This window comes from Nelumbo lutea, chromosome 1 (genome assembly GCF_056320005.1).
Source record: "Nelumbo lutea isolate HS-2025 chromosome 1, American lotus-T2T, whole genome shotgun sequence".
Taxonomy (NCBI): domain Eukaryota; kingdom Viridiplantae; phylum Streptophyta; class Magnoliopsida; order Proteales; family Nelumbonaceae; genus Nelumbo; species Nelumbo lutea.
The window spans coordinates 99790251-99806044 of record NC_142684.1 but is presented as its reverse complement, the minus strand read 5'-3'; the positions used below and the strand labels follow the sequence as shown (position 1 = coordinate 99806044).

Genomic DNA, 15794 nt, shown 5'->3' with positions numbered 1-15794 from the left:
CGCTGATTTGGAGGGTGTGAGTTGGGTCCTCTGTTGAAGCAGACACGGAAGCCGTCTCTTCTATAGGTGCAGCCCGCTCTTCATAGTGCTCTGTAGGTCACTCTAGCTTGAGGTCGTCTGCCACCTTGGCTTTTCCTTTTAGGGCGGCAACATAGCACTTGCAAGACTCGAGCTGATCGCCTCGCGCTACCCCAACTCCGAAGTCCATGGGGAACTTCATGGCCAAATAATAGGTGGAAACCACCGCTCGTAGAGCATGGGTGATGGGCCGACCTGTTATGGCATTGTACGAGGAGGGAGTTGCGACCACCAAAAAGTTGTGCTCGAGCCTCACTATGCTAGGCCAGGTGCCGACCTCCACAAGTACGGAAATTCTCCCCAAGGGCCTGACTTCCTCTCTGTTGAAGCCCACCAAGAAAGTACTCGGGGCTTGAGGTCACTTTCCTGAAGTTGAAGCTTGTCAAACGCTCCTTTGAAAATGATGTCTGCCGAGCTACCAGAGTTGATGAGGACACGCTTCACCTCGAAATCATTGATTCTTATCTTCATGACAAGCGCGTCATCATGAGTGTAGTGGACTCCGCGTCCATCTTCTTTGGTGAAGAAAATTGGCTCCTCCATCCTCGGTTGCTTTTGGGGGATTCTGCCCTTCTCTTTTGACCTCGCGGGCAAAGGTCCTAGCTGTAGCTGAGGTGTAGCCCGCGATGATCAACCCGCCAGTGATCATGTGGATTGTTCCCCGAACTGGCCTCTCTTTGGGGGGTGGCCTCTGTGGCTGCTCGCCTTGTCTGCTGTCGGACTCGGGAGCGTCTCTACCTTGCTCTCCCTGCCGTCCAGTTTTATTATCATTTTGTACAAAATTTCTTAAATATCCGTGATGGATGATTTCTTCTATATCATCACGGAGGTTTTTACAACTTTCGGTACTATGACCGTGATCTTTATGAAAATGACAGTACAAGTTCTTATTTCTAACATTTAGATCTCCTCTCAGTCGGGGTGGCCACTTCACGTACGGCGCGTCCTTGATCGCCATGAGGATCTCAGCTCACTTCGCGTTCAATGGCGTATAGTTTGGCCTGTCGGCTGGAGGAGGTTGAAAAGACTGGTCTGACCTTCCTCTCCGAGCTGGCTCTTTCTTCTTCTTGCTGTCCCCGTGGATCGATGACTCACCTTCTCTTTTCCTCTTCTCGGGCAAGTTCTCGTCCTTCTGGTTCATCTCCTCCTTCGTTCCGATGAACTGGTCCGCGAGCTTGAGGAATTCAGTCACATCCTTAGGTCTATTGACAACCATGTGCCACTTGAACTCCTTGTGCGTTATGCCCCTCTTGGCTGTTGTGAGCCTCACTGCGGGGTCCAAGTCAGGTATCTACAGACATGCATCGTTGAATCTTTTGATGTAGCTGCGGATGGACTCTCCTTCCCTCTAGACTATGCAGAGGAGGCTTTCTTGGGTCATTGGGCATCTCTTGCTGGAAACAAAGTGGGAGGTGAAAACCTGCACGAATTGTGCCCAACTATTGATCGTGCCAGGTGCAAGGTTCTTGTACTACATGCGAGCTACTCCCTTGAACATGGTGGAGAAGGCTACGCACATGCAGGACTCACTCATCCCTGCTAAGTGCATCTGTGATTGAAAGGCATCTACGTGATCATTCGGGTCGAATGATCCATCATACTTGTCTAGGGGAGGTACCTTGAAGTCTTTGAGCATTGGGATGGCCAAGAGTTCAGGAGCCAAGGGAGATGGTACGGAGAGGAGCGGGGTGGTCTTCAATGCTCCCTAGCTCGCCTCTTCTTTGGGGAGTTTGGGCAGGCGCTGGGCTATAGTTCGGTGAGCTCGACGACGTCTCTGCTGCTTCTTCGTTGACTCTACATTAGTGCTGCTGGCCTCTGTGTTATCGGGCATGGTAAGCCCGGGAAGGGGCTCGGACTATTGCCGATGGCTGTGGACTGAAGGACCCTATCTATAATCCGCAGCCAAGACTTCGAATTGGTTCTTAACGAGCATGATCTTTAACTGCGAAGGCCAAGGTGATGCGGGCCTGGTTGGCTGAGAGTCCCCTGACCTGACCACATGCTACGAGGTAGGGGGGGTGACTTGTCTTTCCCTCCCGCGGGATGAGACCTGACTCCCAAGAGGGTTCTGAGTTTGGGAGGTCTCTCCCCGGCGGGGGGGGGGGTTGCTTGTTACGACGGCGGGGCTTGGCCTACTGTGCAGTGGGGTGTCGAGGAGGAACTTGTTGTTGGTTCTGGGGCAGTGGTGGAAACTGCTGTTGATACTGGTGCTGATAGACTTGGTGTAACACTTGCTGTTGATACAGCTGAAACTGTTGAAACTGTTGCATTTGGGCCTGCATTTGCATGCAGTGCACCAGGTCTTCAAGCTGGTTTTGCCTGGTCACCGGAGGAACAATAGAAGGTTCGACGAAGGTTGCTCCTACCGTGGAGGGAAGTGGAGCATTCACAGGTGCCATTATCTAAGGCACATTCAGAGTAGGAACTCCGTCCATAGAGAGGGGAATGGTGAACTGTCCAATACATACTACTAGGACCTGAAGTTGCTCCTCGGTGGCACTATTTCTTCGCTGCATCCGGTGTTGCTGGAGGAAGCCATGGAAACTGAAGTTGCTAAGTTTGGTGGAAGAAGGCTTTTTGAAGCGGTTCCCACAGACGACGCCAATTGATGGTGCGCGATCTGGTCACTCCTAGCTGGCATCGGTTGCGCTCCTAGCTGGTAATGGACGAGATACCTATGAAGAAGAAGAAGGATCCCTGGGGAGCTCTCCCGATGGGAATACTCCGATGCTTAAGTTAGTAAATGGGAGAGAAAGTTGATAGATGAAAGAGAGAGAGTTGCAGAGAAAAATATAAGGGCTAGAGTGCAGATCACGCAAGTTGCAATACCCTTGCTCTTTGGGGGTCAGAGCTCTTATATAGCGGTGTCCTGTCAAATCAGGCATAACCGCCTCCGATTCTCTGCCACAATTGTTACTTGCCCGGGCTACGCAGGTAACTGTTGCAAAGTACAGCCCTGCCAAGTGGGGCACACCTCTCAGGGTTGGCATGCACGACGCCGCCTGGCGAGAGACGTGGGTGCAGTATCCAGATTTGGCAGGTACGGTTATCAGACAGGAGATCTTTCTGTGATACGCTGAGCTGCTCTTCCGTGAGCTGCCTTGAACTGAGTTACCCTGTGCCGAGCTGCAGGTGTCGTATCGAGGTGCTTCTACCCGAGGTGGCCTACTTAGGTTTGGGCATGAGTAAATTTATTCTAACTTAGAAGGCTCCCGAGCTCAACCCGAAGTGCCTTTGAGCTCGGGAGATTCCTATCTTGGGAGAATCTTAGCTCGAGGTGCTTCCTTGGAAGAATCTTAGCTCGGGGTAATCGGAGTGTCATCTGGTACCGAGCTGCCACGCTGGATCTTGGCGGACTGGTTGTGCTGAGTTGTCACTTATGCTGAGTCACATCCACATTTTCTCTTATGATGAGGTCGGGTCAAATCACCTTCCATCATCTTAAACATTCCAGTGGTGGTAGAAGGCTGATGGTGTTACTGGAATTCTATCTGTGGTCTGATCAAAGGAACTATGCCGGTTCTATATAAACTATATTGATCGAGGTTTTTAAAACTGAACCAGACACTGAATTGGTCAGGGGTCCAATTCCCGGATCAAATGGTCTGACCGTTCGAATCGAATGAACGACCAGTTCTGACAAAAAAATAAAAAAATAAAAATAAAAACAACCAAAGCTATTGGATGGTTGAAATGGTTTGAACAATTCAACTATCCAAGTCAACGATTTAATCATCAAATTAACGGTTTTTAACGAAATAACGATTCTAAAATAAAACAAAACCGATTAGCTGACCAATTCCTGGTTTTTCCAATCAGAACATCCTGGTCCGAATTTGAAAACCATGAAATAATATGGACTGAGATAAAAGGGGGTGGGACATAGTAGAGACTGGGGAGAAGAGAATCATCATCCTTCATTATAAAGGGATTCACATGTTAAACACGCACAGGAGAGTCACACCAATGTGGAACAGCTGGTGTCTATACATGTAATTTGGTTAGTAGAAAGGGTTGCAGGAGGATTCGGACTGATTGGAAAGCCTTGGCGAGGTTGGTGCCTATTTCATGGTTCAAAAATTGTCTTCATCGAGCCAATTAAGTGAGGACTAACCATGCAATAAAAGATGACGGAGAAAAATAACCCACCAATACCATCATTATAATTGTCCATAATTTATCAAATCAAGTTCAGAAATTTAACCAGTTACTCCACGTGCGATGTCAGGATTTAAGAATCAGCAGCTTGTTTTGAGGGAGGAATCATGTGAATACGAGAAGGGTATTAGATAACACTACACCATGTCAGTGAATCCAAATTAAATTAGAGAATTGCAAAGAAAAACGATGGAGAATACGAAATGAAATAATGAAGCCACTTTTACTCCTTGGCAGAATTTTGGAATCATGTTTGGATACGTACAAATGGCATCCTGATTCCTGAAGTCAAGTTGGTTCGTGCGTGTCGCTTTCTCTCCCTTTTAGACTAGCATTATACGACTAATTTGTCACATATATGGACAGAAGAAAGGATAAAACAAGAGATACTCCTAGGCTATTTAAATATTTTCTGAAGTTGTGCAAAGGAGAAATTGAAGGAGGATTCTTCTTTTATTTCGTCTTCTATCGAAAACACAAGGGGATACATATAAATATACCATAAACAAAACAAAACAACAAGTAACAAACAAGTGTTTGAATCTGCTATATCCACCCTTCTTAGTAGCAGAAAAGAAAAAAAAAAAAAATCCTATGAGTTGCGTGGTTCAGCTGTTAACACTTATTATGCATATTGGAAATTAGTACTTTTTCTCTTCTATTTTTCCTGTTAGAAATAACCGGGATAAATAATATCGATCAGAAAAAGAAAAGTATTTTGGTTGGGGTGGCTGAGGGATCCCTTGTGCCTTAAAATTTCCTACAATCTCTAAATAAGAATTTTCTTTTTAGATTTTTTAGGGGGGGGGGAGAGATAGGAAGTACATGAGATAGGATTTGGAAAGAAATAGGGCAAAAAGGTTTGGATCTATTACACAAATTTTAAAGAAAATATATTTGTTGAGTGGTCCCTACTAGAAGGTCCTCTACCAATATAAATAATAGTGATGATGCGTGATCTAGTCGCTCCCTACTAGAAGGTAGTTCGAACATCGGATTAGCTACGTGGTCGGGTTGAACTGCAAGGAGACAATATCAAAGTGTTTCGAGGTGCTTTACTCGGTGTGGGTACTCTAATGCTTAAGTTAGCGATGGAGATTGTAAAGAGCTAATTGTTTAAGAGTAATAGTAAGTGAGGGAGATCTAAATCGGGCGTACCTTATGAGGTTGGAGGCAAAGCCTTTATATAGGGGAGCTGTAGTGGGCCTTACAATGTGTGTCTGAGATCATCGACCCACCTAACCCAAAGTCAGTTCCGCACTTGAAGATGGATTCCGAGTAAGCTAATAAGGCTTATCCAAGTCCATCCAATTAGGCCGGGATGAAGATAAGATTCGTTGGCATACGACGTGATCCCGATGAGATTGGAGACAACTAGCTCGCTTCTAGAAGTAAGCTACGTGGCACCTTGGTCAGGTCAATGAGTGTGGCAAGCTGCTTGGGCCCCTATATTGGCTAAGTGACCTGAGATGCCCGAGGTGACTAGGCGGCTATTTGGCATCATTGCCGTTTCCTGGAGAAATTGCGCCAAATTAGTGCTACATTGGAAAAAACAACACTCTAGGAAACATGCATTTGTTTGGAACCATTTTTTATAAAAACGGTGCTCCAAGCCACGCCTTGGAAATCAGGAAGCTATGGCTTGGAGCAACACCAAATTTGACGTTTCCTAGAGTTGCAACTCATTGCTGCTAACAAGGCAGTGATGTGCCATTGGATAATGGGTACCGGTGCTGAAAACGTTTCTTGGAGCATTAATACCAAACAGAAAAAGTTGTTGTTGCTCCAAGAAACATCCTACCTACCAGCAACGATTCCAAACAAAAATAAAGGTACCATTTTTCAAGAAAACGATGCTTCCAACCACACATCAGCAACACTATTTTCTCTGCATCTAAACATCCATGCCAAATATATAGTAGGACTACTGAAGTGTCCAAAGATGCTGAAACGTCCTAAGTCATTATATCACTCCACGTGTCATCACGTCATAGAACGAGCTAAATTATCCCTCCAAACAGTGTTAACAAGTTTTCGGGGGTGAAGGACCCACTAATATATTGGCTCCGATTGTTAAATAAAAAAAAAAAAAAGACCAAACTTTTATCATCCAAGTTAAGAAAAGCCCAAAATCCTCTTATATTTCATATTTCTATTCATGTTTATTAACTTTCACCCCCTATAATTTATACTTATTTACTTTTGACCCTTCTAATAAAAAATCTTTAACTAAGACTGTATTCAATATGCCAAAAATGACCCCACACCACGTGAGCATATAACATAAAAGTAGTCTCCATCTCACTCGAACCACATTTACGACCTATCGTTGAATATTTCTGTGGCCAAAACACCACCAAGGGAGAATGAAGAATCTAAGTATTATTTTATGGGGACCCGACTTACCGGTGCGGTGATAAAGTTGTTTATGTACGAATCTTCGTAAATCGTTTTTAAAATATTTTTTTTTCTTAAGGTTCCGTTTGGTTTATAGGAAGATTTGGATGGGATAAGAAAAGATACGATAGGATGAAAAAGTGTAAAAATTGATTTTTTTGGTGTTTGATTTTATACATGGGAAAATAATAGGAAAAACATGTTAATAATTACTTCGCCGGAACAAGAAGAAGAAGAAGGTGAGGGAGGAAGACGGGAAGAACAGGAAGAAGAAGAAGGTGAGGGAGAAAAGAGAAGAGGAAGATGGAGGGAGAGACAGAGAACAGTGAATATAGCAGGGTAGCAAATCGTCGCTGCCTGGTTCTCTTGCCACCGCCGCCTCTTCAAATCGCCGCTGCCTAGTTCGTCGTTCCTTCATCCAAGGAATCCAGTGACGAGGGAAAATAGTCGAACGAGTAATTATCAAACCCAGAAAAAAATTCCAAAATCTGACACGCTATCTTCGGATCCCACTAGGAACATGTCGAAGAAGGACTAATCGATGGAAACATTGCTATCCGCGGGGACTGGTCCATCAGAGACCGATGAAGGCGAGGGGTAATCCAGCGTGGTCTCCGTCGATAAATGGTTGGAACGCTCCTTATTCTATGGGTCTGCATTCACAAACTGAGTCGCAACAGCTCGATGGTAGCAGGGTAGCAGATCGGCGCTGCCTGGTTCTCTTGCCACTGCTGCCTCCTCCGTTCGAAAGGGGAAGACAATAAACAGTAGTTCCTTGCCAGTATCTGAAGAAAACAGTGGAGAATAGATCGGGTCACACTGTTCGTTGTCGGTCGTCGTTATCATTGTTCGTTGTCGTTCGTCTTCGTTGTTGGAAAGCAATGAACAATGGTTTCTCAATTTTTCCACCGGAATTTCACTACGATTCCACATTTTTGGGATCTCTCATCCCAGACCCCACCTCTTTCTCATCCGATCTCTCCATTTTCCTCAAACCAAATGAGAAAACTCAGTCCCATCCCACAAACCAAACGGAGCCTAATTTTTCACATACCCAAAAGAAGAGCCTAGAGAAGCGTGGAATTCACATCAGCCCCGCACAAGAGGCGCCCCACAAGGTCTTAACATCTCAGCCGTGTATTACAAACATCTGTCGGTAATAGTATGATAAATGATGAGATATCATTGAAAGATATTCCTAATATATGATTGAAATGTGTTGTGGGTTAACTGATATGAACTACGAAGCTTGGCCCTTCCCCATATGTCCATAACAATGGTTGAAATACAATAATGCCCCAGTCGCCCCCTTCATCGGTTGTAAGACTTCATTTTTAAATAACCAAACAACAGTTACATGCTACCTGAACTCGGAGAAATAGTCTATAAAATTGATAAAATTCATAATATACAAAAAAAAAAAAAAATTGAGTCTTTGTTTTGAACATCTCAACAAATCTCAAAGTCTTAAAATCTAGGGGGTTTTTACCGTTCAATCCACCTCACCTCTGAAATATTAGTTTCACTGTACAGTTCAGGGTAGGTGTCAGCTTGAAATTAATGCTAATTACAGGTATGGGTGTTATAGGTCGAGCTGTTTGTAAATTTGAATTGTTGTAAGTTTGTGGATGAAATCATAGTTTTGAGTTGGGGTGCATTGCAAAATTCCCTAAAATAATTCTAATTGCAAAAAAAGTCCTAAAATCTATAAAATCTATAGCCATCTTTTATGATAAATGTAACAGAACAGATAAAAAAAAAACCTCAAGAGTCTAACTATGATGCATTTATTGATATTTATTTTAAGTTAAATCCCTATCTCAACTAATCATGTTTTTAACATTTTATTTTTCATTATTTCATGCTTTACAAAAAGAATATTTTTATATTTAATAAAATGTACTTTAGGCTGTGTTTGGTTGCAATGCAAATAATTTGTACTGATGCAAATCTATGACAATGCAAATGATTTGAGTGTAAATTCTGACTTATTTTTGTTTGAAATTTTAGCTTATTTTGTTTTATTGCACTACAAATAAAGAAAAATAAAGACACAAGGCAAAATAAAGTAAATTAAACAAAAATATGCATTTTTTTTTACATTTGCACTCCAATGCATTTGTTCTGCAACCTAAGTTGGTACAATTAGGTCAAGTAAAATGGTGAGGTTTGGCTCACTCAACTTGACCTAGGTATTTGCCTATGTTATGACAGTTTTTGCAAGAGAACTTAGAATCTACCATTCCATTGTGTGCTTGGACTGGTTTAGTCCAATTGTCAAAGTCAATTTAGTTGGGAGTCTGGCTCATCTGATCTGCTTAAGATGCTTTGTTAATTAATAAAATTAAAAAGAGCAATGAGAAACAGCAAATAATTGAATATATTATGGGTATGAAATAATATATAAATAAATAAATAAATAAATATATATATATATATATATATATATATATATATATATATATATATATATATATATATATATTCTCTATCTATACAATTATAAATGCAATAAATGCCTTGGTTTTGGTATAGTCATCATTTACTAAAACACTCTTGTAGTTTCATATATTTACTCAAATTTATCATAGTTTGCAGTTTACTAAAACGATCCCTATAATTTACAACCTATTTAATCAGCATTCGATTAGATGGAGGTAAAAAAATGACGATTTTAACATTAACATCTATTCAAATAAATTTAATTAAAAGAAAATAAAAATAAAAATATCATTATTTCCCTAATAAAATATTAACAAACATTTTATTCCGCTAATTTTGTTTTATATATGAAGAAGTATTAGAGGGGTACTTTTAAAATAAAAAAACATAAACCCATACCCCTGAAGAAAGTTGATTGCAAATTATATAGATATTTTTAGTAAAATACAAAATATAGATTAGTCGTAGTATATCTATAAAATTATAGGGTGTTTTAATAAATAATTCAAAATTAAATTTAATAACATATTATTGACAAATATATTTATCTTTACTCGTGCACGTTCATGGCACGTGCCCACACACTAATAAGTAATAAATATGATACATCTCCAGACTCTAAATGTATTTCACAGAACTACCAACTGTACGGTTCCCATTTTATCTGTGCGTGAGACACACGTATACGGCAAAGATCATGTACGTCTATTTATAAAGGCAACAAAAGCGAGAGCGAATCAGCCCAGGCTGTCCCCCACAACGTCCGACATCACATCCCCTCGTGTATTGGGAACATCTCCCGATAACTCAAGCATATACCACATCAAAGAACTCCGTTTAAAAGAAAAAAAGAAAAGAAAAAGAGAAAGAGTCTTCGAATAACTCAAGCATATACCACTCGCCGCATGGCTACTCGAGTTTAACCCAACGCCAGTCTAAATCTAACTCTGGTTACTGGTCACCGTCCTTGAAAATGTCTCGTGCTTAATCTATGGTGACACGTGTAAGATACTAACGGCTAAGATCGAACAAAGAAGATAATTAACCGGCCGAAACAGCTATATAAGAGGCTCCACTCTGCGAACCCTAGCGTCACCTGTTTCCGGTTTTCCTTCATTTCTCGTTGACTGTTACGGTGAGAAAGTAGAGAGCGCGATCTACGATGGCAGCAAACCCTAAGGTTTTCTTCGACATGTCGATCGGCGGAGCTCCGGCCGGCCGTATCGTCATGGAACTCTACAGCGACGTCACACCCCGTACGGCCGAGAACTTCCGAGCTCTCTGCACTGGCGAGAAGGGAGTCGGTCGTTCGGGCAAGCCCCTACACTACAAGGGTTCTTCCTTCCACCGAATCATTCCCGGGTTCATGTGTCAGGGAGGAGATTTCACCGCCGGGAACGGAACCGGCGGAGAGTCGATCTACGGCTCCAAGTTCGCTGACGAGAACTTCATCAGGAAGCACACTGGACCTGGTGTGCTTTCCATGGCTAACGCCGGTCCTGGCACCAACGGATCTCAGTTCTTCATTTGTACTGCCAAGACCGAGTGGCTTGACGGGAAGCACGTCGTGTTCGGTAGGGTCGTCGAGGGGATGGACGTCGTGAAGGCGCTTGAGAAGGTCGGATCTTCTTCTGGGAGGACCTCCAAGCCTGTTGTGGTCGCTGATTGTGGTCAGCTCTCTTGAAAAGGTCCTGTGGTCTGCGAGTTTCGAATATAGCCTTAATGGATTAGGGTTTCTTTTCTGATGTTTTCTTCCCTCTGTAGTGGTGATGTTCGGATTTCATGGATCAGGGCTCTCTAGAAACAAGCTATCTTTTTAAATAAGTCTTTCTATCCTGCTTTTGGTAGTTTGTAGGATTTGTGAATTTATGGTTTGCTCTAGAGTTCTGCAATGTTTCTTTCTAATGATTCAATTGGATGTATCCATGCCTCTGTTTTTAACTTTTCTGGACTCTGGCGTGTATATGGTTTATTCAAATTCGTGCGTCCTCTTAATATGGTTAATAGATCATGGTTCCATCATCAAGATTTCTAAAATGGAGGATAGCATTTGTTTTTGTTTTTGTTTTATTTATTTTTTATAATGTAATTTGTTTTTATTCTTCATTTTTTTTATCGATTTCATCTGCTTTGAAAAATGCCTCGTCACATAGTTCTATTTTATAATCCAATTTTTATGGAACGATATATTTTTGGTAATTCTACGTGAATGGTATTCTCCCTGAACCTGACACAATTCGTCTTTGTGCAATTTTGAATTCATAAAAAATCTGTTTATGCAAATGCATGATTTTTGGCATAATATTTACTAGTATTTAATGTTATGTAAGATTTTTGTTATATCCCTCGCAGCTAAGTTTTAGTTTTCGATTGAGTAAGAAGCCAGCTGGCTTGCCGTGAAAATCGTACTAGTTTTAACTACTCGGGATCGAATCTCTGCCTTGTCTGGTTTGAGGGGCTTTTAATAAAGTATCAATGTTCAGCTTTAGTTTATTTTTTGTGTTTTTCGATAGTCTTGTTCATGAATTAAGATTTATCAAATCCGTTTCTTTCATTGAAATCTTTTGGTGAAGTATTTTTTAGTGGAATTACATATTGTAAATTGTTCATTGTCCATCGATTGTAGATGAACTCAAACATTTGTATCAGATTTATGAAATCCGTTTCTTTCATTTTCCTCGTAGAAATCTTTTGGTGAAGTATTTAGTTGAATTACATATTGTAAATTGTTCATTGTCCATCGGTTGATGAACTCAACATTTCTATTCATGAATCGGATTATATTAACGTGAAGAAAGATGGTAGAATGGACTGAAACGGTTAGTTGCTGTTAGACACAATAGAACGGAACGGCAGAGAGCGTACGGTGGCTCAGAAGTCAGATCTGACACTTACGAGATGAGGGATCCTGGGTGAGTCTTCTTTTTGCGATAACAGAAACAGTCCTAAATGGCAAAACCCAGAATCCAAACCCCAAGCAGCCTAGCCTGAGGAGTGGCGACTACTCCGACTGTCCCCACGTGATGTCTTTAACAATAAAAAAACGGATTTATTGGGCAGTTGGATAGCCACAATTGCTACGACAGTCATAGCCATCACTGCTACATCGACCAAACAGCCACATCCCTCCACCCTGTATTCGTGCGGATATCCCCTTCAATTTTACTTCATCCACTTTTCGCCGCTCATTTTAAAAAGAATTATCATACCCTGCAATCACAAGTGAAAAACTGTAAAATGTGATAAATCAAAAGATCATTAGAGAAACTAATTAAGATAAATATAAAAAACATACATGATGAATAAGTACAAATTAAGAATAAAGAAAACATACACGAAGGAATGGGTATATCATTGTAATCATATATCATTGTAATCAAAACTATCCATAAAATAAATGTTCAAGGTTGACATATAACACATTACTTATATTACACATAATTTTGTGTAATGTAGAGAAAGCCATTAGAAGGCATTGTAAGTGGGGATTTAGTGAAATCATTAATTTTGTGATAACAACAAGTAATTTTTCAAGGAATTTATGGAACAATATTCTCACATGAAGAGTTGATTTTGGGTTGTATGTCTTTAGCTTCAATGATGTCATAATACCCTTAAATTGGACATTTAATGAGACTCGTGTTAGTTTAGAATGTTTATAGTCGTTGGATAAGTTTGGGGAGATTTATCCTATTATGGTTGATACTGATGCACTGTTAAGTGTTGGAGTGAACTGTCTCAGTTGCTGTTAGGGTGTACATGTAGTGTAATTTTGCTTGAAACCTTTGGAGATTAATGGGTAAAACTGAAAAGTTATACCTGATTCGTAGAAAATCATTGGATGATCTCCCTCAATGGTGGGCTTCACATCTCTTGAAGAGGATACGTGCGAAAATCTAGCCGATTAGGGCTCACCTAAATCTGACATTATGAAAGTCAATGGAAGCTACTTTGCTTTGACCTAAATTAATCTATAGCATAATTTTTTGTTCCCTCTAGCCCTCCAGCAATATGAATGCATGTGATAGAGAGATTCATATGATGAACTCTCTAAAAGCCTTCTATCATTAGCATGAGGATGGGTCATTCAGTAATGAGAAAACATACAAAAAAAATGGGCTATCCATTTGCTGTTAGATTTATCTGAGTGTTTCATAAGATGATAAGGGTTTCACAAAAAAATGGGAACTCTCTCACGGTACTTTGGCGTTTACGAATATGATGGGTGAGCACTTACTGGATAGAAATATTTAACCTAAAATGGCTTTGAACATTGTCTGATAGAGGCCAAAGGGAAAGCTCATATGATGAGTGAATACGATCCTTCACAGAAAGTGGTGGGGTTTTGCAGGTAAAACAGTTGGCTCTATGCACCCTATTTGATTTTTCACATTTTCAAAGACAAGTCATTGTCTCTATCACTGAGATAGGGGGAAAATTTCAGAGATGAATAAATGGGAATGTAACATATATTAAAAGCCACATCTATATAGATAACATGAATCAAATTATGTTGTGGACTGATGTTTGCTTTTTTATCAGAAAATGACAAATGGACAATTTGCAAAGCTTCTTGATGACAACAAGCTTAAGGGCCCAAACTATGCTGACTGGTACTGTAACCTTATCCTGGTCTTAACCTCTGAAAAATTGGATAGGGTGGCAAAAAATCTTACCCCGGATCGTCCGGGAGATAGGGCTTCTGAGGCCCAGAGAAGGGAATACCAAGAATGGGAGGAGAAAAACTCTCTGGTTCGCTGTTATATCATTGCCTCGTTGGATAATCCAATACAGAGGCAGTTCGATCAGATCGAACTTGCCAAAGACATATTAGATAGTCTCAAGACAATGTACGAAGAGCAGAGCCGCTCTACTCGGCAGAAGGTTTTGAAACAGTTCATGACCGCGTAGATATCTAAGGGCCAACAAGTTCACGACCATTATCTTTGGATGATGGGCTTCACTAACGAACTGGAGGCTCTTGGATCCGGGGCTGGATCTGGTAACCCATATAGACGCCATTCTCAACTCTTTGCATCCATCATTCAATCAATTCATCATGAATTACAACATGAACAAGGTGAATGTCAGCTTGTAGGAACTCAACAATATGTTGCAGAGGGCCGAATAATTGATTAAGAAGGATGAGCCCATAGCTATGCTTGTTGAAATAGGCAAATTGGGCAAGAAGAGGAGGACAAAGAGAAAGCCCCAGAAGAATGCATCTAAACCCAAGAAGTAGAGGAAAGACAAGGTATTAGATGCTTGTCACTATTGCAAGCAAATCAGCCACTAGAAGTGGAATTGTCCTCAATACCTGGAATCCAAGAAAGGTAATCTCGAATCTCGTGTCATAGAAATCAATTTGTTGGTAGCTTCTATGTCCTGTTGTATTGACTCCGGGGCTTAAACTCATGCGTGTAACTCACTGCAGGGTTTCAAGGTAAACAGAAGGATGAGTGAAGGAGAAGTAACGCTTTACTTGGGGACTTCTACAAGTGTTGCAGCTGCGGCCATAGGAACCGTAGAGTTAATTTTTAGAGAATGAATAATTGTACTTAAAGATTGTCTTTATGTACAGAATTTAATAAGAATTTTGATTTCTATCTCAAAACTGTGTGCAAATGGTTATTCTGTATTTTTTAGTAATATGATTACTATTAAAAGAAATAATAGATTCATCGCATACGGGGAACTGGAGAATGGTCTCTATGTTCTACATCATTCTCTAGAAACTAATATGACCGAAACTACGTCGGCTGATATTCCCAAGAAAAGATTCCATGATACAGTTAATCCCACGTGCCTGTGGCATTATCGACTTGACCACTTGTGAGCCTTGCCTTCAAGGCTAGTAAAGAATGGTCATTTGTATTTTTTAACTGTAGAAGATCTCCCCACTTGTGAGCCTTGCGTTCAAGGTAAGATGATGAAACGACCATTTAACGGTAAGCCTGAATGATGTATAAGCACGCTTGACCTAATACATACTGATGTATGTGGTCCCCTGAGTGTTAGGACTCGTAACTAGCACGTGTATTTCATTGCATTCACCGATGATTATTCTCGATAGGGTTACATGTACTTAATGAGACACAAGTTCGAATCCTTTGAAAAGTTCAAAGAGTTCAGACAAGATGTCGAGAAATAGTTAGAGAGAGAAATTAAGGCCCTTCGATCAGATTGAGGAAACGAATATCTCTTTGATGAATTCAGGGACTACTTAAAGGTCAACGAGATAGTATCACAGTTAGATCCTCCTGCTACATCATAGTTTAGCGGTGTTTCAGAGAGGAGGAATAAGACCTTATTGGATATGGTCCGGCCACTTCTCATACACTCAGAGTTACCCACATCCTTTTGGGGTTACGCATTAGAGACTGTAATATAAGTGTTGAATCGGGTTCCAACCAAATCGGTTCCAAATACTCCATAAGAACTTTGGACTGGAAAGAAACCAAGCGTCAGACACTTGAAGATTTGGGGTTGTCCTATGCACGTTAAAAGAACAAGTACGGGCAAATTGGAATCCAAGACTAGTCGTTGCCTATTCATAGGCTACCCAAAAGTTTCTGTGGGTTACCTATTCTATGATCCAAGTGAGCAGAAGGTGTTCTGCAGTCGAAATGCACAGTTCTTGGAGAATGATTATATCTTGAACTCCCATCGTTAGAAAATAGTTCTTGATGATGAGAGCTTAGGACCAGTGGGAGGGGTCC

The 15794-nt window shown here is 41.0% G+C and overlaps 1 protein-coding gene and 1 long non-coding RNA gene across 2 annotated transcripts; both read left to right on the top strand.

Moving 5' to 3' along the window:
- Positions 1-10166: 10166 nt before the first annotated feature.
- Positions 10167-11016, top strand: LOC148876392 (peptidyl-prolyl cis-trans isomerase 2). The gene has a single exon (XM_088966746.1). The coding sequence runs from the start codon at positions 10238-10240 to the stop codon at positions 10757-10759; it is 522 nt and encodes a 173-aa protein (XP_088822872.1). The 5' UTR covers positions 10167-10237; the 3' UTR covers positions 10760-11016.
- A 1459-nt stretch (positions 11017-12475) lies between these two features.
- LOC148876391 (uncharacterized) lies at positions 12476-14689 on the top strand. Its single transcript, XR_016105904.1, has 3 exons — positions 12476-13426; positions 13618-14408; positions 14510-14689. It is a non-coding gene; the product is annotated as an uncharacterized LOC148876391 (long non-coding RNA).
- Positions 14690-15794: the final 1105 nt, after the last annotated feature.

Bases quoted from the DNA above. Each gene is read 5' to 3' on its own strand.
- LOC148876392 (XM_088966746.1), top strand. From the start codon at position 10,238: ATGGCAGCAAACCCTAAGGTTTTCTTCGACATGTCGATCGGCGGAGCT.